Source organism: Carassius carassius, chromosome 41 (assembly GCF_963082965.1).
Source record: "Carassius carassius chromosome 41, fCarCar2.1, whole genome shotgun sequence".
In the NCBI taxonomy this organism is placed as follows: Eukaryota; Metazoa; Chordata; class Actinopteri; order Cypriniformes; family Cyprinidae; genus Carassius; species Carassius carassius.
Genome location: NC_081795.1, coordinates 14,847,588 through 14,870,560, shown reverse-complemented (window position 1 = coordinate 14,870,560; position 22,973 = coordinate 14,847,588). Strand labels below are relative to the sequence as shown.

At 41.9% G+C, this 22,973-nt stretch overlaps 1 protein-coding gene across 1 annotated transcript in view; it reads right to left on the bottom strand.

Annotated features, from left to right (window-relative positions):
• Window positions 1-22,973, bottom strand: part of LOC132122826 (zinc finger and BTB domain-containing protein 16-A-like) — a 65,073-nt gene that overhangs the window by 36,004 nt on the left and 6,096 nt on the right. The window contains exon 3 of the mRNA XM_059533274.1: window positions 11,133-11,230. Within this exon, the coding sequence (XP_059389257.1) occupies window positions 11,133-11,230 (98 nt within the window). The remainder of the gene's footprint in view (window positions 1-11,132; window positions 11,231-22,973) is intronic.

The window sequence follows — 22,973 nt, the reverse complement described above, 5'->3', positions numbered from 1 at the left end:
TCGTCGCCGAGGGCAGCCCCCTGCATCCGCCTCCGCTCAGGCGCCGCATCTGCAGCAGCCTCCAAGTGGTGCCGTGGAGCTGGGTGCAGGCAGGCTGCCCCTCCCGTCCCGGCCCCCGTCCCCCGTCCCCCGTCCCCCGTCCCGGCCCCCGTCAAACTTGGCGGTGAGCAGAAGAGCAAGAGGCCCCGGGACGGGTGACCCAGAGAGAGGTAGCTGCTTTCTGGGGGATGGTGAAGGCACCTCTCCCTCCCCTAGAGGAGGGCCAGGCGGAGAATCTGGAAATCTCGACAGGAGAGCAGTTTTCTCCCTCTCTGGGTCCCAGGAGGGCACGGAGAGTTGCGGACGACCAAGCTCCGGACCTCACTCATCCTCCTCCTTCGCCAGATTGCAGCAGCGGGCGGTTCAAGAGCGTCAACAAAGGCCCTACTCACGCACCCTCTGCCAACCCGTGGAACCAGGTGAGCCCTGCACCCCACACTCGCACCACACTCCGGCCTGCTCACAAGCCGCCCGAGTTGGGTCCCTGTGTTCCACCTCGCTGCCCCACTGTGGGTACGGCTGTGGTTCCGCTGGTCCCGCTTGTACGGTTTTTAAGCGCCTGGTCAGCGCTACCCAGCCCATCTCGCTGGCTTCTGCGAACCATCAGCCTCGGCTATGTGATTCAGATCACCCGGCATCCCCCCAAGTTCTGCGGTGTCCGCTTCACTACAGAATCAGAATCAGAATGAGCTTTATTGCCAGGTATGTTCACACATACGAGGAATTTGTTTTCGTGACAGAGCTCCGCAGTGCAACATAACAGCGACAGAACAAAAAACACAATAAGGAATAAAAAATACAAAAAAATACAAATAGGTGGGTAAGGATTGACAATATACAAATTGACAATGTATGGCAGGTATATTAAAAAGAGCATTTATGTATGTACATGTATATTATGTGGAAAAATTGTAACTGTACGCTAAGTATGTGTGTTTGGATAAATAAGTGTATGTGTATATAAATATAAATATAAGTAGTATAGTGTGTTCCATGTATGTACATGTATATTATGTGCAAAAGATTTACGTGTACGCTAAGTATGTGTGTTGGATAAAAAGTGTAGTGTATATAAATATAAATAGTGTAGTGTGTCCCACAGTTATTATCAGCTGTTCATAAGATGGATTGCCTGAGGGAAGAAACTGTTCCTGTGTCTGGTCGTTCTGGTGCTCAGTGCTCTGTAGCGTCGACCAGATGGCAACAGTTCAAAGAGGGAGTGTGCTGGATGTGAGGGGTCCAGAGTGATTTTAACAGCCCTTTTGCTCACTCTGGATAAGTACAGTTCTTGAATAGATGGGAGGGTTGTACCGATAATTCGCTCAGCAGTCCGGACTACCCTCTGTAGTCTTCTGAGGTCCGATTTAGAAGCTGAGCTGAACCAGACAGTTACTGAAGTGCAGAGGATGGATTCGATGATGGTGGAGTAGAACTGTTTCAGCAGATCCTGTGGCAGGTTAAACTTCCTCAGCTGGCGAAGGAAGTACAACCTCTGCTGGGCCTTTTTCACAATGGAGTCAATGTGAATGTCCCACTTCAGGTCCTGAGAGATAGTGGTGCCCAGGAACCTGAATGACTCCACTGCAGTCACAGTGCTGTTCATGATGGTGAGTGGGGGGAGTGCAGGGGGGTTTCTCCTGAAGTCCACGATCATCTCCACTGTTTTGAGCGTGTTAAGCTCCAGGTTGTTGAGACTGCACCAGACAGCCAGCTCTTTAACCTCCTGTCTGTAAGCAGACTCGTCACCGTCCTGAATGAGGCCGATGAGTGTGGTGTCATCTGCAAACTTCAGGAGCTTGACAGAGGGGTCCTTAGATGTGCAGTCATTAGTGTACAGGGAGAAGAGCAGTGGGGAGAGAACACAGCCCTGGGGAGCTCCGGTGCTGATTGTACGGGTGCTGGATGTGTATTTTCCCAGCCTCACTAGCTGCTGCCTGTCTGTCAGGAAGCTGTTGATCCACTGACAGACGGAGGTGGGCACGGAGAGCTGAGTTAGTTTGGGCAGGAGGAGGTTTGGGATGATCGTGTTGAAGGCAGAGCTGAAGTCCACAAACAGGATCCTCACATAGGTCCCCGGTCTGTCTAGGTGTTGCAGAACATAATGCAGTCCGATGTTTACTGCATCGTCCACAGACCTGTTTGCTCTGTAGGCAAACTGAAGAGGATCCAGCAAGGGTCCAGTGATGTCCTTCAGGTGGGCCAGCACCAGTTTTTCAAATGACTTCATGACTACAGACGTTAGAGCCACAGGCCTGTAGTCATTTAGTCCTGTAATTTTGGATTTCTTTGGGATGGGGATGATGGTGGAGCGTTTGAAGCATGAAGGGACTTCGCACAGCTCCAGCGATCTGTTGAAGATCTTTGTGAAGATGGGGGCCAGCTGGTCAGCACAGGATTTCAGACAGGCTGGTGTAACACAATCTGGGCCTGGTGCTTTTTTCCTTTTCTGCTTCCTGAAGACCTGGCGCACCGCATCCTCGCTGATCTGTATTGCAGGTGTGGGGGAGAGGGGGGATGCAGGAGGTGTGAATGGTGAGAGCGCTTGATTGGAGAGGTGTTCAGGGTGGGTTGCAGGAGTTGTGAGTGGTGTGAACAGTTGTTTGGAGAGGCATTCAGGGTTGGTTGCAGGAGTTGTGAATGGTGAGAGCGGTTGATTGGAGAGGTGATCAGGATGGGTTGCAGGAGCTGTTAATGGTGTGAATGGTTGTGTGGAGAGGCATTCAGGGTTGGTTGCAGGAGCTGTGAATGGTGTGAACGTTTGTTTGGAGAGGCATTCAGGGTTGGTTGCAGGAGTTGTTATTGGTGTGAACGGTTGTGTGGAGAGGTGTTCAGGGCAGGTGATGGGTGTTCTTTCAAACCTGCAGTAAAACTCGTTCAGATCGTCTGCCAGTCATTGATTTTCCACAGTGCTGGGGGGTGGTGTCTTGTAATTGGTGATCTTCTTTAGGCTTTTCCACACTGATGCGGAGTCGTTCGAAGTGAACTGAGTCCTTATTTTTCCAGAATAATTCCTCTTTGCCACTTTGATCTCCTTTTCCAGTGTGTATTTAGCCTGTTTATACAAGACATTGTCCCCCTTCACGTAAGCATCTTCTTTGGCCTGACGGAGCTGTCTGAGTTTTGCAGTGAACCACGGTTTGTCATTGTTGTAATTTAGTTGAGTCTTGGTAGGAATACACATATCCTCACAGAAACTGATATATGATGTTACGGTCTCTGTGAGTTCGTCCAGATCGGTGGCAGCAGCTTCAAAAACACTCCAATCAGTGAGGTCAAAACAAGATTGTAAATCCTGCTCTGCTTCATTAGTCCATCTTTTTACAGTCCTTAATACAGGTTTAGCTGATTTTAGTTTCTGCCTGTAGGTCGGTATAAGATGAACCAGAAGGTGATCAGAACGTCCCAAAGCTGCTCGTGGAACAGAGTGAAATGCATCCTTTATTGTTGTGTAACAGTGATCCAATATATTACTGTCTCTTGTGGGACAAGTAACATGCTGTCTGTATTTTGGCAGTTCACGGGAGAGATTGGCTTTATTAAAGTCCCCAAGAATGATTAAAACAGAGTCTGGGTGTTGTTGTTCTGTCTCTGTGATCTGCTCAGCGAGTTTCTGTAAAGCTGAGCTCACGTGCGCTTGAGGAGGGATGTAAACACTAACCAGAATGAACGAATGAAACTCCCGCGGCGAATAGAACGGCTTGCAGTTAATGAAGAGCGTTTCGAGATTTGAGCAGCACGTCTTCTTTAACACAGTTACATCTGTACACCACCGTTCATTGATGTAAAAGCATGTCCCGCCGCCGCGCGATTTCCCCGTTGATTCTGCGTCGCGATCCGCTCTAAACAGCTGAAAGTCCGGCAGATGGAGCGCGCTGTCCGGTATGGTGTCATTCAGCCAAGTTTCCGTGAAACACAGAGCAGCAGAGTGGGAGAAATCTTTATTTGTCCGAGAGAGCAGAAGCAGTTCGTCCGTTTTGTTGGGTAGAGAGCGGAGATTTGCCAGATGGATGCTAGGCAACGGCGTTCGAAATCCGCGTTTTCTGAGTCTCACGAGCGCTCCCGCTCGCTTTCCCCGCCTGCGCGTCCTCTTGAAGCGTGTGATCAGGGCAGCCGCTCCACCGACAAGAATGTCCAGCAAAACATCAGAATAGTCGAAAACCGGTGAAATATCGGGAGATGTGTGTTGCCGAATATCCAGCAATTCGTCCCTGGTGAAACTGATTGCAGGAATATAACTAAAGACAGGACAAACTAACAAAAACACAAAAACAACTGCAGAGCACGTCACGGAGGCAGCCATCCTGTATCGGCGCCACTCAGAGTCCAGTGAAAGCGTCCGATGCCCCTGTCCTGCGGGAAGAGATCGCAGTCCTACTGGCGAAGGACGCGATAGAGCCGGTCCCTCCAGCCGATATGAGGATGGGGTTTTACAGCCCGTACTTCATTGTACCCAAGAAAGGCGGTGGGTTACGACCGATCTTGGATCTGCGAGTTTTGAATCGGGCCCTCCATCGGCTACCATTCAAAATGTTGACACAGAAACGCATTTTCAGGTGCGTCCGTCCCCAAGATTGGTTTGCAGCGATCGACCTGAAAGACGGACTGGCATATCAGTACAAGGTCCTGCCCTGCAGGCTGTCCCGGTCTCCCCGTGTCTTTACGAAACTCACGGAGGCAGCTCTCGTTCCTCTCAGAGAGCAGGGTGTTCGCATTCTCGACTACTTAGACGATTGGCTGATACTAGCACAGTCTCGAGATCAGTTGTGCGAGCACAGGGATGTGGTGCTCCGGCACCTGAGCCTGTTGGGCCTTCAGGTCAGCTCAAAAAAGAGCAAACTCCCGTGGAGGATCTCTTTTCTCGATATGGAGTTGGATTCTGTCGAACAGACAGCACGCCTCACAGAGGAACGTGCGCGGTCTCTGCTAGCCTGCTTGAATACGTTCAAGAGCAGAACAGCGGTCCCACTGAAACTCTTTCAGAGGCTCCTGGGGCATATGGCGGCCGCGGCGGCACTTACACCGCTCGGCCTATTACATATGAGACCGCTCCAGCACTGGCTTTATGGCCGAGTCCCGAGGTGGGCGTGGAAGCGCGGCACTCACCGGGTCCAAGTTACACCGGCCTGTCGCCAAACCCTCATTCCGTGGTCAGATCTTGCATTTCTCCGGGCAGGGGTGCCTCTAGAGCAGATCTCCAGGCATGCTGTGGTTTACACGGATGCCTCCACCACCGACTGGGGGGCCACGTACAACGGGCATGCAGTCTCAGGGGTTTGGATGGGCCCGCAGCTGCAGTGGCACATCAATTGCCTAGAGTTGCTAGCAGTACACCTTGCTCTCTTGGTCTCTTGTGAGGCAAGCATGTGCTGGTCCGAAAGGGAAAAAAACTGCTACCGTTGCGTACATCAACCGACAAGGTGGTCTGCGCTTCCGTCGCATGTCGCAACTCGCAACTCGCTCGCCACCTCCTCCTTTGGAGTCAGAAGGTTCTGAGGTCACTTCGTGCCGTTCACATTCCAGGCCTGCTCAATCGTACAGCCGACGAGCTGTCTCGAGCAATGCTCCCGGGAGAATGGCGACTCCATCCCCTGACCGTCCAGCTGATTTGGAGATGGTTCGGAGCCACTCAGGTAGACCTGTTTGCTTCTCCAGAGACCTCTCACTGCCAGTTGTTCTACTCCCTGACTGAGGGAACTCTCGGCACGGACGCACTGGCACACAGCTGGCCGCGGGACCTACGCAAGTATGTGTTTCCCCCAGTGAGCCTTCTCGCACAGACACTGTGCAAAGTCCGGGAGGACAAGGAGCAAGTCTTGCTAGTAGCGCCGTATTGGCCCATGTGGACCTGGTTCCCCAAACTAGTGCTCCTTGCGACAGCCCCTCCTTGGCCAATTTCACTGACGAAGGATCTACAGACTCAGAGATGGGGCACCATTTGGCACCCGCGTCCAGACCTTTGGAAACTCTATGTCTGGTCCCTGGACGGGACGCGGAGGTTCTAGGTGACCTACCCCAAGAGGTAGTGAACACCATCACTTCGGCGAGAGCACCGTCTACGAGACATGCTTATGCCTTGAAATGGAACCTGTTCGTTGAGTGGTGTTCTTCTCGCCGAGAAGACCCCCGAAGATGCCCGATTGCGGTCATGCTATCCTTTCTGCAGCAAGGGTTGGAGCGAAGGCTGTCTCCATCCACCCTCAAAGTCCAGGTTGCCACTATTGCTGCGTACCATGACCCCGTGAATGGGAAGTCTCTGGGTAAGCATGACCTCATCGTCAGGTTCCTTAGAGGGGCCAGGAGTTTAAATCCTTCCCGGCCACCCTGTATACCCTCTTGGGACCTTTCTCTAGTGCTTAAATCACTACAGCAGGGCCCATTCGAGCCTTTGCATTCAGTTGAGCTAAAGTTTCTTTCATTGAAAACTCTGCTCCTGCTTGCACTGGCCTCCATCAAGAGGGTAGGGGAACTGCATGCATTTTCGGTCGACGATTCGTGCCTACAGTTCGGGCCGGCTGACTCCCAGGTAATCCTAAGGCCCCGGCCTGGCTACGTGCCCAAGGTTCCCACTACACCCTTCAAAGACCAAGTGGTGAACCTGCAAGCGCTGCCCCTGGAGGAGGCAGACCCAGCCCTGGCTTTGCTTTGTCCCGTCCGAGCATTAAGGTGCTACGTAGACCGGACACAAAGCTTCAGGACCTCAGACCAGCTCTTTGTCTGTTACGGAGGCTGGCAGAAGGGGAGTGCCGTCTCTAAGCAGAGGATGGCCCACTGGATTGTGGATGCCATAACCCTGGCTTATCAGGCTCAGGATGTGCCCTGCCCGTTCAGGTTGCAAGCTCACTCAACTAGAAGTGTTGCATCCTCCTGGGCGCTGGCTCGTGGCGCCTCGCTGACAGATATTTGTAGAGCTGCGGGCTGGGCGACCCCTAACACGTTCGCTAGGTTCTATAGCCTTCGTGTAGAGCCGGTATCCTCCTGTGTTCTCACCTCAAACGGGTAGTGGCACTGAGAGGCCCCGGTTAGTGTCGGCTTGCTTAAACTGCTCCAGAGTGTCTGTACTGTAGACCCTGTTGAGATCCTCCATCACCCTAAGCAGCTGGACGCAGCGGAACGTCCGGCGCCAGACCTTCATGATGAATCTGTGAGAACCATGGAAGGGTGGGTTCCATATTGAGACCTAAGCGGTACTCATATGTGTATAGTCCACGGTATAGCCTTAGAGCCTGTGTTTCCCCGGCAGACTTCTGCCTTCCCAAGAGGGTTTTAATCACCTCAAATTTCTCCTTATACTCCTAAACGGATGCTATATGTGTATTTGCCTCCGAGACCTCCTTCGGGAAGGATGGGGCTTCCGCAGCGTCCCGGCTCCAAGCGGACCGGGTACGTTTTCCCAGTGTTATCCAATCTCACACAGTGAGGTAGTGCTTTGAGAACGGTGAGTGGAGCTACTTGTTCTGAGCCCCGGCCTATACCTAATAGGGGCGCAGGCAGCTCGCACAGGGCACTGGAAGGGGCAGCACCCATGGCGCTTTGATAGGGATCCCATATTCGTCGGTCACCGACGTGGCGTCGAGAGTGACCGACTGAAAGGGAATGTCTCGGTTACGTATGGTAACCCTCGTTCCCTGAAGGAGGGAACGGAGACGCCACGTCCCATCGCCATGGTTGCTGTACTGCCGCTGAGCTGCCGGGTCCCCGGCTCGGCTCCTCAGCGAAAAACTGGTATGCATTGCACCTGCTGCCCTCTTATACTCACGCAGTGATCAGCGGCAGCTGGATGCAATAATTGCATGCCAATGTGCATTGGCTCGTTTAGTTTACACTCGAAGTAGATTGGTCTATCGAAGCGATATCCCATATTCGTCGGTCATCGACGTGGCGTCTCCGTTCCTTCCTTCAGGGAACGAGGGTTACCATACGTAACCGAGACGATAGAGGGTCGAGCAGTGAAACAGAATGTACTTTCCATAAATAAGGTATGATAGGGTCTGAAATGCTTTAAATGCATATATATATATATATATATATATATATATATATATATACATATATATATATATATATACATATATATATATATATATATACATATATATATATATATATATAGACACATATATATATATATATATACATATATATATATATATATATATACAATTTTAAGGACCATTCAAATGAGTAAAACGAGCAAATAATAAATATAATAATAAATAATAATAGTAACACTATATAGAAATATAAATAAACTATATAATTAATAAATAAATAAATAAAAATAAATAATTATTGTAAATAATTTTACAATGATATTACTTTGAATATAAATTCAAATGAAAATATTTTTGAATATTTGAATGTGTGGATACAGTTGAAGAAGTCAAGATCTCTGAAGGCCAAAATACACATTTTATGAGGGAGGATACAGATATTACTTTCTATGTTAGGTTATTTTTCATGTTTATCAAACATATTTAGGATACAATAAGATACAGCTTAGTATACTGCATTAATGGAAAGCATCAGCACCTGTCAAGGTGGCACATGTACTGTCGAACATGCCCTCGGATGTAACCTTTTAACACTTCGACCATGGTGAAAACATCTGCTCCATCCTATCCAGCCTGCCTCCAAGGGCCTGCAGTCAACATTTCTGTTTTCTTTCTGCATTTTTGTTTTATTTAGGACTCCGCCAGTGTCCTCCCTCCACCCCAGTGCTCACGCTATTTTTGAGAGCAGTGGCTTGGAGAGCAGTCAAGTTTGATTAATTTTGGGATTTGGGTACAGTATGTTCCTGGACACACATCTGCGAGCAATCATAAATGCTCCAGAATGCTGGCAGAACATTCAGACCTGCCGGCAGCTGATGATGTCATCAGTGCAAGGGAAGAGCTGGCGTGTCGCCAAGCTCCGAGCACAGGGCTTCTCCCAGACAGAGAGAAAAACAGAGAAAAAAGAGAAAGAGATATTAAGAGAAAACATCTTGACAAGGCTTTCAGCCCAAATGTCGCACATGATGAAGATTTGCGCTCGTTTCTTCTTAATGTCGTGCGTGAACAAGTGCGGCGGCGGATTACAAGCAGATTAAATGTGGGAGTAACTGAATATTGTTGCCAGTGTTTATGATATTGATTTATAGCAGATTAGGAGGGTTGGATTTAGGGACAAAATAATAAATCTCTTCCTCTCAGACAGAGAACAACAGATAAAAGAAAGAGGAATTTTCAGTTCATTTGGTGACGAGAGCTGTCAGAATCTTGACACAAAAGTGAAGTGAGGTGGGCTTCACAAACCCTCCAGAGAAACGACTATAGACTTAATCAGAAAGATGGACACATGCTCTCTCACACACGTCCTGCTGCCAGTCTAAGTGTATATCCCCTCCACTTGAAACAGGACATTCCCCTCTAAAGCACAATTTAGTGTGGGCAACTACTGAGTTCAATAAGCATCAATCACATTGTAGCATCGCTGATACTGAAGCCAGAGCCTTAACCTGAAAAAATAGTTTTGAATCCTGCCTGAGACATGTTGCAATGTCATTTTTCAGTTTTTCCTAAATAATACCCCTTCTCTCTTATCATAAAAGTGACAAAATACTTCCTAATTTTTAAAAATTCAAACCAATTGTGATGGACTGAGATACATTGTACAGACTGATTTTTTACATTCAATTTTAAACATATTTTGAGTGTATATTTAAGCAAGGGCATTTTTGTGTGCATATTGGCTATAACTTAAATATAATAGTCACTAAAATTGTTCTGCTGATAACAGGGAAGGTTTTATGAATTTGAGGAATACATTGAATGGAACACAATACATCAATATGGTCTCTAAATGTCTTCAAAGTTAGTAAAATGCAACTTCCAACAGATCTCCATTACTTTATTACTTCAAAAGAAAAAAAAAACTTTCATGTACCTTCTAATCACTGCTACAAATTGATGGTCTTCCTCTGTATTTTTACTTCCTTTTAGGGCCTTAATTTGTAAAATCATGAATAAAGACATATAAGATATAAATTGTATTTTTAAATAAGACAGGACATTCAAGATATAGACGGACAACACCATAAAACAGAAAGAACAACAACAACAGCAAAAATTGGTTTCATGTGTGCTTATGTTAATGACGCATGAGGGTGCAGTTGTGTTGTGTGTATGTATAAATATCTATTAAATCTGCATCTAAACATAAAACTGTGAAATAGAGTGATTAAGAAAGAAGAGTGAAGAAAAAAATGGTCATATCATTTGTAATTAAAAAGGTTAATAAAAGGTGTTAAAAGCAAATTGTATTAAATAGCAGAAATATTTACATTTTTATGAAAAACCCTTGCCGGTCGACCACATACTGTAGCACACTCTTTGTAAAGCAAAGGCTTAAAGCAAAAGTTCTTAAAAAGGAGCTACAGAAAAAAAACAAAAAAAAAAAACAGGATGACAGCTGGACAGCATAAGCCCAAAACACAAAGTCTCAGCACTAAATTTCATTCTGCAGTCTGCTTCTGGTTTATTTTATGTCTATGGTTATGCAACAGACCTTTTTGATAACCAAAATCTGATGGCAAAAGTTTGAAGTTAATAGCACACATCGGCACAAAACAGCACCACACACTTACATAACACGTAACAGCTTCATTTCAGCATGATCGCTTAAATATGGGTTTGGGTGTGTATAAACAACTGGATCCATCCCCTCCTTTAAGTGTGTTTCTGTCCTACACCTCCTCATTACAATGAGAAAAAAACAACAAGCTGGCAAGATTCACTGTACATACTGTACTAATAATGTGGCGAAGTGCCCAGACTGGATCTCTGCCAGGCTTTAGTTGAGACACATACGAGTCTGGAAAGGGAAGTGGGAAGACGGGGATAACCAAACACTGCGTCACTAATAGAAGAGCAGTGTTCCATCTGTTACAGCAGGTTAAGCGTGCGGTACATGGTGGACAAACACAGGGCTACAGGGGGCTGACACTTGTTGCACAACAGCGATCACGTATCACTTGTGCAATAACACTGTAATATGCTTTCTTCCTTATCGGGACAACATTCATACGTGATCATGGTATTTAAGAAAGGGTTTACCTGAATGAGACAGCATGTGCATCCTCAGTCGTAAACTGTCCAGGAACTGCTTTCCACAGAACTCACAGCCAAAGGTCTTCACTCCACCATGCAACTTCCTGTGGATTAAACATATATTGATAGATTATATGTTTAAACTATACACAGTAACTACATGCTTTGAGAGGGTCAGACCTGGTCATTTTCTTGACCTTGATGTCAACTAGGTTTTAAAGTAAAACAGATCGTAAAGTAACCATTTTTTATTTCTTTGCCCAGCAAGAATTCAGTGAAATGACTGATGTCCATGAGTGGGTTAAATCGATGTTTCTACTTCTAATGTTCCAAAATATATATATATAGATATAGATAGATATATATATATATATTTTTTAATTAATTTATTTTTTTTGGTGGGCATGATAACGTATGTGAGGAGCTAAAGGGATAGTTTACCCAAAAATGTAAATTCTGTCATTAATTACTCACCCTTGTGTCGTTCCAAACCAGAAAGGCCTTCGCTCGTATTCGAAACACAAATTAAGATATTTTTGATGAAATACGAGAGCTTTCTGACCCTGCACAGACAGCAACGTAACTACTACATTCAAGGCCCAGAAAGGTAGTAAGGGCATCATTAAAATAGTGCATGTGACATCAGTGGATCATTTTATGAAGCTACGAGAATACGTTTTGTGTGCAAAGAAAACTAAAATAATTATGCGTGTTCACAAGGGTCCCACGATGCATGGGGGTGAGGAATCAATGACAGATTTTTCATTTTTGGGTGAACTATCCCTTTAATTATGTTTGATTTTTGGGTATTATTAAACATGAACATGTTTAAAACTTTTAAAATGCTTTTTTTGCATACTTCGTTATATTCATTATACAGAATGCATTGTTTAAATTACATGTTACGGAAAGACAGGACACAGTGACAGGAAAAGCTCACTCAAGAATTGAATACTTTCATCATTTGATAAGTGTGTGCAGGAACAAGATCTAACAGTTACGTTGCAAGAGGACATTTTCAGTGCATATAAATTCCAGAAGACTGTTTGCAGGAGTATATAGTATAGTGCAAGAGCCTTATCAGCTACTTATATGTTGCTTTATTGACAGCTTGAATTATTTGAATGAAGCCCTGCAACATTCTCCAAAACATCTCCATGTGTGTACAGCGGAAGAAAGAATGCATTTAGTTAAATAAACTATTCCTTATAAGTTAAAAAAGCACTTTTATTTAGAAAAGCAGCTTCATAAATCCACGCTTGATATTCTAAACACGCCTGCGCCTGTGGTTCATAGTTTATTTTGATGATACTCTCGACAGGGTGCTGTGAAAGGTTTAGGGCACATACTTCAAAGACTCCAGGCACTCGAAATATTCATCAAGCAGGTTTGAATCAATTAGACTTAATACAGCAAAAGCTCTTAATGAACCGAATAGCATATGCCATCATCATCTGATGCTTAAAATAAACCGAGACCTGGATTCAAGAAACACAACTTCACCTATAAAACCAGCGTTCGTAATGGAACTAGCTTCAGCAGAGCTATGAAATATTTACCATACAGACATAGTGACCCAGTGGCTTGAGAGAAAACATTTATGGCTTCATTCTATCAAAAATTAAATGGAGAAAGGGTACACAAAGTACCAGAACAAATATATACACCCCATGAAGTAGCTACAGCCGCGAGTGAACAATAAGGCCCAAAACCACCCGTCAAAGTCAAACATGCGAATTGTCCTTTTAATCTGTCCTCTCACTCTAAATATTACTTTTAATTAAAACGTATTAAATGCTCCTGAAATACCCCGGCACTTTGGTATGTTTAACTGAGTCACGCTGTACATATCAACGACTCGTCTCCCGCCCACTCCTGTTCCCTTCTCTCTCCCGAATCCTTTCATGTGAATTCCAGCCACACACACAACACAGACGCACCGTCGGCGCGTGCGCTGCATCAACGAGCAGTCGAGCGAACCCGCCTCAGACGTAACCTTTATTCCTGCAATAGAGCCCTTAATTATCACTGCTCTGCAACCGGGGTGCTGCCAGACATGCACGGGCTTATTATAAACAGGGGCATATAATTTCACCTTGAAAAAAAACCTATTAAAGCAATCTCTCACTAACACCAGGAACGGTTGTGGTAAAATATTAATACCAGGACATTCTGTTAAAGATCATTCTGCATAATGGAAGCGAATTAGCTGTCTATTTGAATTCAAAGAGTCAACACCATCAGGCATACAGTCATTTTATTTGACCGAGGATGTTTGCTCAGGTCATGTGCCATTCGGTTGAGGGCGCAGACTGTATGCGTTAGCTGCATTTCACAATCTTTAGCATCTGCTACGTCGCCCCTGTTTGCAGCCAAAACACAGGGTCTGAAATAGACTGACATAGCAGCCTCCCATAAACAATATCTACTCAACCGCAGTGGACACGCTGAGCACCGCTGTCGGCAGCCAACAGACGTTATCTACAGATTTGTGTGTATGCTGGATAAATACTAGTGTTACCTTACCGAATGCTGCCTTGTGGCTCGAAAATGACATATTATTGTGCAACTAAGCTTTGAAAACACTGTACAATAACGACATAGCTTTTTTAATAGTACCGCATTAATGCAGATGGTCGACTACCTTTAGCCTGTTTTATAAAGTGTGCAAGTCCAAAACCTCACTTGAAATAACCTAACAAATCAATTGGGGTTAAAGGGGTTCCATAAATGACAATTTAAGTTCACTTAATCTCACTAATTTGACCCAGGTTCAATGAGTCATGATAATTTGATATGCATGCTATTCTTAAGCAGCCCTTAATGTTGGTCATGGAACAAATCGATCCACCAAGGCAAACAGCGAATATATTTCTGCTGTTTCATGCATTGAGACGTTGTGTTTTCCTCAGTGCATGACTGACATGTCAAAGGTAAATTCGCCATCTGTAAATGTTAGAAAGTCATGCAAATATTTTGCTCTCAGGAGTGGGTGAGGCTTATGCTGTGCTATGCTGTGCCATGCTAAACAGATGAAGTGCAATAGAATAGGAGCGCAAAAACTATAATAGTAAAAGAGTAAAATATAAATTTTGCTATATTTGTTGTTGGACATTAAATGTGTCTCACTTAGAATTTTAAACCTCCAAGTAGGTGTACTTCTATGAAGCAGAGACTGTAAAATAACTTTTGCAATAAGTAAACCAGATGTAAGCTAATACAGTCCTAATTACTAAGCTCAAATGAGTAAATGTGTGTTCCTCTTCCCAGTTAAAATCTACTCTTTTTATTATGTATTTTTCTTTTTAATGTAGTGATTTTAATGTTTTAATGATACATTTTCAGATTGCAATGTTCTAATGTTTTACTAATAGCCATAAAAGTGCAGCTATCATAAAACCAGAGAGAAAAGCTGCATGGCTAGAAACTGCTGATCAGCTGAATGTGTAAGTAGCAACCACATTAAAATGTTTTCATATATCTTAAAACATATCATAAAATCGTGAGCACAATATATTAAACACATTCAGTTGTAGCCTATATTTTTATTTATTTGATTTATTATTTAAGTTGCATTTTCTGTATACTTTTATTTTTGGACTGATAGTGGATAATAAAGCCATTTAATTGTATATGAGCAAGTCAGTGGTTAATATCATTATATTTCTATTAGTCAGTGTTAGAGGAACTCAGGCTTAGCATGACAGTTAGACTGCCCAGGACCCGGTTAGTTTCCCATCATAAGTTGCCACAGTGACTGAGCTTGACCTATGTTAAACTTGCTTTATGGAACCAAATCATTTGACAATTAATCAGACTGACAAAATAAGTTTACCAAATAAGCCAGGCTTATTTCAGTGAAACAGGCCTCAGATTATTGAGGTTAACTAGTGTGTTTATCTAGATTATTCCCTTTGTTTATCTTTATATAGCTAAGAATGTTGCTTTTAAAAAGATGTATTTAAAGATGCAACATTGTGTATTTTGTGTTCACTTTTTACAAGAAGGTTGCAGGTTTGGTGAAGGTGAGTAAGTGATGACAGAATTTTCCTTTTCAATCATCTCTTTAAGAGAGAATAACAGTACATCCACCAACTACCATCAACTAGTCAGGTTTGCAGGTGAGTGTGATTTCACCAAGTACAACATGTTCCTGGATCAACATCCTTGATGATCCCGGAACAACATTACAATCAGAATGGAGATGTACCTTTTCAGGAAATATCTGTTTAAGCCTTACAATCAGGGTTAGGTGCTTCTTCTCCCTTGTTAATCAGCTATCATTTCCCACTGATTTTAGGAATAAATTATGGGTAGGGTTAGGTTTAGGGGTAGGAATTGGGTTAAGTCTATATTGCATGTCCCTACTAGGGTGGTTGTTTACACACACCACTAACACACATTTCAGATCAAACAACTTGTAAAAGTGCATGTAGCATCCGATGACCCCATTAAAACAAACACCATAATGTGTATTTTGGAAATGTTCTTTCCATTAGAGCAAAAGAAGACATTTGAAGCAAAATAGATCAAAGTCTCAAAATTGAACAGTGCATGAAGTGTCCTGCCTTAATAAGTTCAGAAGTTTGATCTCAGGCTCCTCATCTAATAACTATCCATTTTATTAGTATGTTATATACTTATAGATCTTAACAGCCCTCCCTCAAATGTGAAACAAAGTTCTTGTCACCATCAGTTTGAGTGTGTGTGTGCATGTTAATTATAACAACCTTGTGAACTGATTATTTTGTAGACGTTTGTTAAAAAAGGAAACAACATGAAACAATTGGGAGAGTGTGAGGGAATTAAAATACATTGATATGTCAGAGTTATATATATATATTTAACGTTTTGTTTAGAAAAAAAATTCAAATAAATAGAAGTGCCCTTTTTTCCACTTGAGCCCCACCCTTCAAAATATCTGTGCACATCCCTTAGCTCCAGTTTCTGACAGTGCTATTCAGATACTGAACTAGAGATTGATCGATATGGGTTTTTCACTGGCCAATGCTGATATTTAGAAATCAGGGCAGCCAATGGCCGATAAATGATGCAGATTTTTTTTTGGCAGATATGTTTGGCCAATTTTCTTTTTTTGTTTCCCATTTATCTCATAAAAGTGAGTTTGAGGAAATTATTATTGCAGGATACAAGATAGTAATAGTAATAGCCCAATTTACAGTAATAATACATTGCTCAAACCTTAAGCACCTTTTCAAAATAGTTCTAAAGCATGCTTTTTGTTAATGTTTATTGACAGACACCAGTGTTTCCCACAGACTGCTAATTAATTATCTGCCAGCAGAAGGTGCTGTTGGAGCAGCGATATAGCGGTTCCCCCGGTAACGGCTGTAATCAAATTAGTGCTGCTCACACATGCTACTTTATCAGGCATTACAGGAAAGACAAAATTAAAATGACACCAATGCTTTTCTGAAGACAGTCGGCTCTTTTCTAAGATACATTCATATAAAAACACCAGCGCTGCATTTTAATTTTGAAACGTGAAGCGCTCATTTTATTCAATGAAGTATAAACCTTTCGTAAAATCTATTTGTGGTGGTCAGTTTTGATATAGTGACAAGCCATCACAAATAATCAATGTATAGGAAACACACTGCTATAAGTCAAACGGCCATTCTGATAACAAAAATAAAAGATTTCACACATATTACACAGCCTGCTGCTGATAACTGCTTAAGAGTGCACTGACCATGATGACATCGTGAATGATATTTTCATGAGGATATTTTCACATATTTCTTGAGGAAAATTATCATGTACATTATAATCAGACCAATAGTTTTGTCTGAATTGAACGTGTTTCTACTTTCACATGCAAATGACTTGTTGCACTTGCAGTATGAATACGATAACTTTCCGGCATCAATTCTAGTAGGGTGAAATGTAATTATGCTTTAGAAATGGACTGTGTTGCCCTGCTATTATATGAAGCTGTGTGTGAACAAGCCGTTGCTGCAGAGCAGTTTTGCCAGATTGGAAATGTCCAAGCATCGTACCAGAAGTTCAAAATTATTGAATTTGGAAGAAAATTATCGTACACGAGTCAAAAGAGTTATTTATCTATTCGAAACCAACAACATTTTGACACGACCTGCAAATTAACACAATAGATAACAAGCCGTATTGTTGGACGGAAGCAGTGAGACAAAATACTATCCCATTACTTTCAGTGACTTTCTGCGTCGCGGCGCATATTAAATCATATTAAAATGATTTTTAACACTTGCTTTGTCGCGTCCAGTGTAGAAGGAATTTAGCTGTTTCTGCGTGGTGCAGTTAACTCCACATCTGAGCCGCTGTCATCGGAATGCTGCGTGTTGCCAGATGTTGAAGGGGTTCTTGCTGTCATGGACCGCAACTAGTGCTCGTTGGCTTTAAAGAAGGGCACTCTCCTGCATTCTTAACACACCCTCAGGTGCACACGAATGCATTTAGAGCGTCTGTAATGAGCCGATTTCGTGTATGAGTAAAGAAGCCCTATGACTGCAACTACCATCATTTAAATTTTCATAAAATTCTGAAATTATCGTACATTACGGGATTTTTTTCATTATTGATCGTGCATCGTACAGAGGTAAAAATTATCGTACAAATACGATAATTATCGTACGTCTGGCAACACTGCTGCAGAGTGTGAGCTGCTCCGTCTCTCATCAGTGGGAGCTCCGCTACAACGCTTAGCTGCCTGCCGTGCGCCTGCCTATAAATCAGCCAAATCTACAGCACAATCGGCCGATGCCGATTAATTAAAAAATGTCAAAAATCGTCCGATCAATCAGTCAACCTCTAACAGTAACAAAAGAATATTAAATAATCCTTAAGTCAGATCAATGTTAAATCAACATTAAACATGGAAATTGAACTTAAAACTCTTCTGGTCAATTTAAGGTCACCTGCCCTGAATGAAACAGTTCAGACGAGGTTAAAGGAGAAAAACCAATCTGTAAAGATGACGGTCCTTTTGTCTCTACAGGCCGCTGTTATACATTCCTATTAAAATGCAGGCATGAAAATGTCGACTTTCTCTAAGGAGACAAATTGTCGAGCTGTCTGTTTGAGACAGGGTAAGCGCTTATGTTTCTGGAGTGGGCCACTGGAAGTGGCTTTGATTAATGGCAGGCCAGAGCTGAGCTGCTAGAGTACCTTTCCCACTGAGAGAGCAATTCAGTGGCTGATGTGTGCAATCGGATACTAGAGCACTGCCAAATTACCAATGAGGCGGCTTTAAAGGAAGTCTTCCCTAAAGCAGTGTGAGAAAACCGTATGATGCATAAATGAGAAAACAGAAACACTTCACACAAAACCACAAACAAATGTCCATTTATCAAGATACGTCAACTGGAACCGTGACAGAAATGATCATATTTATGTGAAATGGAACTTAAAGGAATTGGTATTACATTACATGGTAAAAATATAAAAAATATGGCAACAGTAATATACTTTGAAAATGAAAATAATTACATTTGTAAATTGTATGAAGAAAACGCCATTCTAAAAATTTAAGTCCAATTAGCAGCAGCTCTATAAGTCACATGATTTGCAGTGAAGAAACAGTTCACCCAAAAAATTAAATTTGCTGAAATTATACTCAACCTCAGGCCATCCAAGATGAAGAAGAGTTTGTTTCTTCATTGAAACAGATTTGGAGAAATGTAACATTACATAACTTGCTCACCAAAGGATTCTCTGCAGTGAATGGGTACCGTCAGAATGAGAATCCAAAAAACATCACAATAATTCATAAGTAATTCACACAACTCAAAGTCCATCAACTAACAGCCAGTGAAAATAAATACTGTGTGTTTGTAAGAAACAAATCCATCAAGGCACTTTAACTTTAAACTGTTGCTTCTATCAGAAATTCAAGTCCATAATCCAAAATAACGCTGCCTCTAGTGAAAAATGTATCAACTCTTTTGACTCTCATTCTGACGGCACCCATTCGCTGCAGAGGCATTTAATGCTAAAAGTTTCCATATCTGTTTTGATGAACAAACAAACTCATCTACATTTTTTTGAGTGAACTATTACTATATCATCCAACAGTCAAAAATTCTGTCTTATCACTTAGAAAAATAATAGCATACCTCTATTCGACAAGTCACATGATTCACATGAGTGGGGTACAGTGAGATTTTTCCTCACAAGGCTAGAGAAAGATCCTCTGCAAATTGGGAAGTGTTCAATTTACCCGTGCAGAGGATGCTCAGTGACCTGATGGCATTGTGTGAGCGAGGCCAGTGCCATTATGACAGCACGAGTACATCCTCACAGCTGACTGTGTTTCCCTGAAGGTCTATTGAAAGATTGCCACTGGTAATTTCACAGAGTTCTGTCTAGAAAGCTTCAGATGCTGTTGTGCAGGTTGGAAAAGCTGCCAAATGTTGTCTGGGAACATGGTGTAACAACAGCGTGATGGTTGCCACGGATGATTGTTTTGTACTGAAAATGTAGATACTCACTGGGGCACCATAAATCACAGCCTCTCAACAAATATTATTATTCTATTAAACTCGGATTCCAGGTAAGGTTATGTGCCTTACTTTAAGGTCAATGTGACACTACACAAACAAGTACCATGGCAGACCGACAGTAACCAGTGATTTTGTTTAACAATGCACCCCTCAGATTTGATTCAGCGGCCTTGATAGTACACTGAATCCTTGACCTTTATCTGGATATTCTTCTAAATTTTACACATCAAACATTACATTTTCGGGTTCACTCAGTACAATGAATTAACTACCACATGATATCATTTTAAATGGGTAAATCCTTACAATATCTATCTATCTATCTATCTATCTATCTATCTATCTATCTATCTATCTATCTATCTATCTATCTATCTATCTATCTATCTATCTATCTATCTATCTATCTATCTATCTATCTATCTATCTATCTATCTATCTATCTATCTATCTATCTATTAATGTACTCTTTATTTTAAAAGACTATCTTGTATTCAAAGTCAAATCTACATTTTAATTATGTACATCCTATTAAAAAAGGTCTTAAATTTATGTAAATCTGCTTCAAGAAAATTAGCCTTTTTAAGGATGTTTAGACATTTTACTGGTAAACAAGCCAAAAATACTATATAATAAAATGATTTTTGACAATGTAACTATTAAAATTCTGTATAAATACCAAAACATTGAACTGCTTGATTTTTTGAGATGTTACATTAAATGATCATCCTTCATTTCTGATATCTTTGTAAGACTGTGGATGATTCAAAGCCCAAATTTAGCCCAAATACTGTGTATCTATGCATCTTCTTCAAGCTTATATAAACTATGATGAGAGAGTAGCTAGTCTTGTGTAAGCCCATGAATAAAGCCGTCACTACAAACAGATTCTGGGGAAAGGGCTGGACTCTTTCTCTCAGTGAGCCAACCAGAGCTCTGGCACAAGAGCCAAATTACTGCATGGAAGTAGTGTGAAATGCAGGCTACAGGTCATCATCCAATGATTAAACAAACCTTTTACTTTGATCAGGAGTTTGGGTTACAAGTGAACAGACAGCAAAACATGTGGCCGAGCCAACGAGATCAAAGGTTCGAGACGGATAGTTTGTATTTTGGCATATTACGCTAGAGTTTAGGAACTGTGACTAAAGTCACTGTTTTTCAGCTGAATCTCAAAGTCGCCAATCAATAAGTCCCCCAACCCCCAAAGCTATGGCCAGAGCTATGAAAACAGGCACACACACACTCAAACACACAAAAGAGGGTTTGAACACAAGAACAATGTGAGTAAGAGAAGAAAAAATACCCTCAGGGCGCCAGAGGTCAGAAGTTTGACCTGACCCTAAAGAGTTGACCTGGATAGCCATGATAAGCGCTGAAAGAGTCCTGTCTTTGCCTGATAGCAGGCTTTAGGGTGAAAAGATACTAGAGAGCTTAAAGTCTTGACCAACTGGATTCCAGAGGTCCACGGAGATGACAGAAATTTAAAGATCACTGGGTGGCCATAGTCTTGTGGGACAGGAAGTGCTTGAAGCGCTAATGAAGCTTGACCAGGGCAATGCTCTCTCAAATCATATCCTCTCCGGAGGCTGGGTTATCCATTAATGGGCTCAAAGTGTTTTCTTTGACCCTTTCCACACTTTCTACATCATTATAAACATCATGCTAATCATTCAGTAAATTCATGATCTATCACTAGAGCTAGCTTTACAAATCTATTATGAAGTAGTTCATTTAATACATGTATTTACAAAAATTTCAGCATAAATCTAACAAATCTGAGAGGTTTTTTTTATAACACTAACTGCCAAACAATTTTGTTTATCAAATAAATGCATTATATAAACCAAAATAAACATTACAGCTAAATCTTTAGGAGAGTTCAGATATTATATTGTATTGTGTTGCATTGATTTATTTAATCTAACTTTGTAAAAAAAAACCTTGGATTTTGGAAGGGCACTATAAGACTTATTTCTGGAAAACTAAAATATGGATTAAAATAAATATGGATCAAATATATATATATATATATCCGGCCACATGTTTTGCTGTCTGTTCACTTGTAACCCAAATATATTGTTTTTCTTATTTAAAGCTCAGATCCCAACAAAGATGACATCAGCAGCATAGATGGCATTATCTGTGATAATCTCAATCAGGCCCACAAAACTTCCTGTTCAGAATGGGCACATCCAGTGTCCTCTCAGGAGACTAATGGTATGTAATTAGGGCTGCTATTGTAGTTAACTGGAGGATAAAGGGAGAGGCTGAATAAACAAAAGATCTCCTGAAGCAACAGTTGAGAAGACAATAGATGAGCTCTGAAGCCTGGCATGTTGAAGACACTGATTATCTTCAGTTTCTTTACTACTAAACTGCTCTATGTACACACTATCATTCAAAAGTTTGGGCTGGCAAGCCCAATGTTCACCAAGGGTCAATAAGTTGTTTTTATTTTTTAACTGTGTTTTTAACCAATTAAAATGTAATTTACAGTATTCCTGTGATGTCAAAGCTGAATTTTCAGCGTGATTACTCCAGTCTTCAGTGTCACATGATCCTTTAGAAATTATTCTGATATGCTGATTTGATAATCAAAAAACATTCGTCTTCTTCTTCTTCTTATTATTAACAGCATTTGAAAATCGTGGTGTGCTGTTTATATTATATATACATTATACATCACCGGACCTGAACCCAATCGAGATGGTTTAGGGGTGAGCTGGACCGCAGACTGAAGGCAAAAGGGCCAACAAGTGCTAAGCATCTCTCGGGGAACTCCTTCAAGACTGTTGGAAGACCATTTCAGGTGACTACTTCTTGAAGCTCATCAAGAGAATGCCAAGAGTGTGCAAAGCAGTAATCAAAGCAAAAGGTGGCTACTTTGAAGAACCTAGAATATGACATATTTTCAGTTGTTCCACACTTTTTTGTTATGTATATAATTCCACATGTGTTAATTCATAGTTTTGATGCCTTCAGTGTGAATCTACAATTTTCATAGTCATGAAAATAAAGAAAACTCTTTGAATGAGAAGGTGTGTCCAAACTTTTGGTCTGTACTATATATATATATATATATATATATATATATATATATACACACATATACATATATATATATATATATATATACACACACACACACATATATACACACACACACACACAGTATGTACAATATATATATATTTTTTTTTTTCTCAGAAAGACTGAAAAAAGACGATATTATCAGTATGTCAAATACAACTTATGTTTTTACATTAACTCATCAAAATACGTTTTTAATATGTTTTCATACATAAGCAATTATATGAAATTAAACTTGTTTAATGTAAGCTAA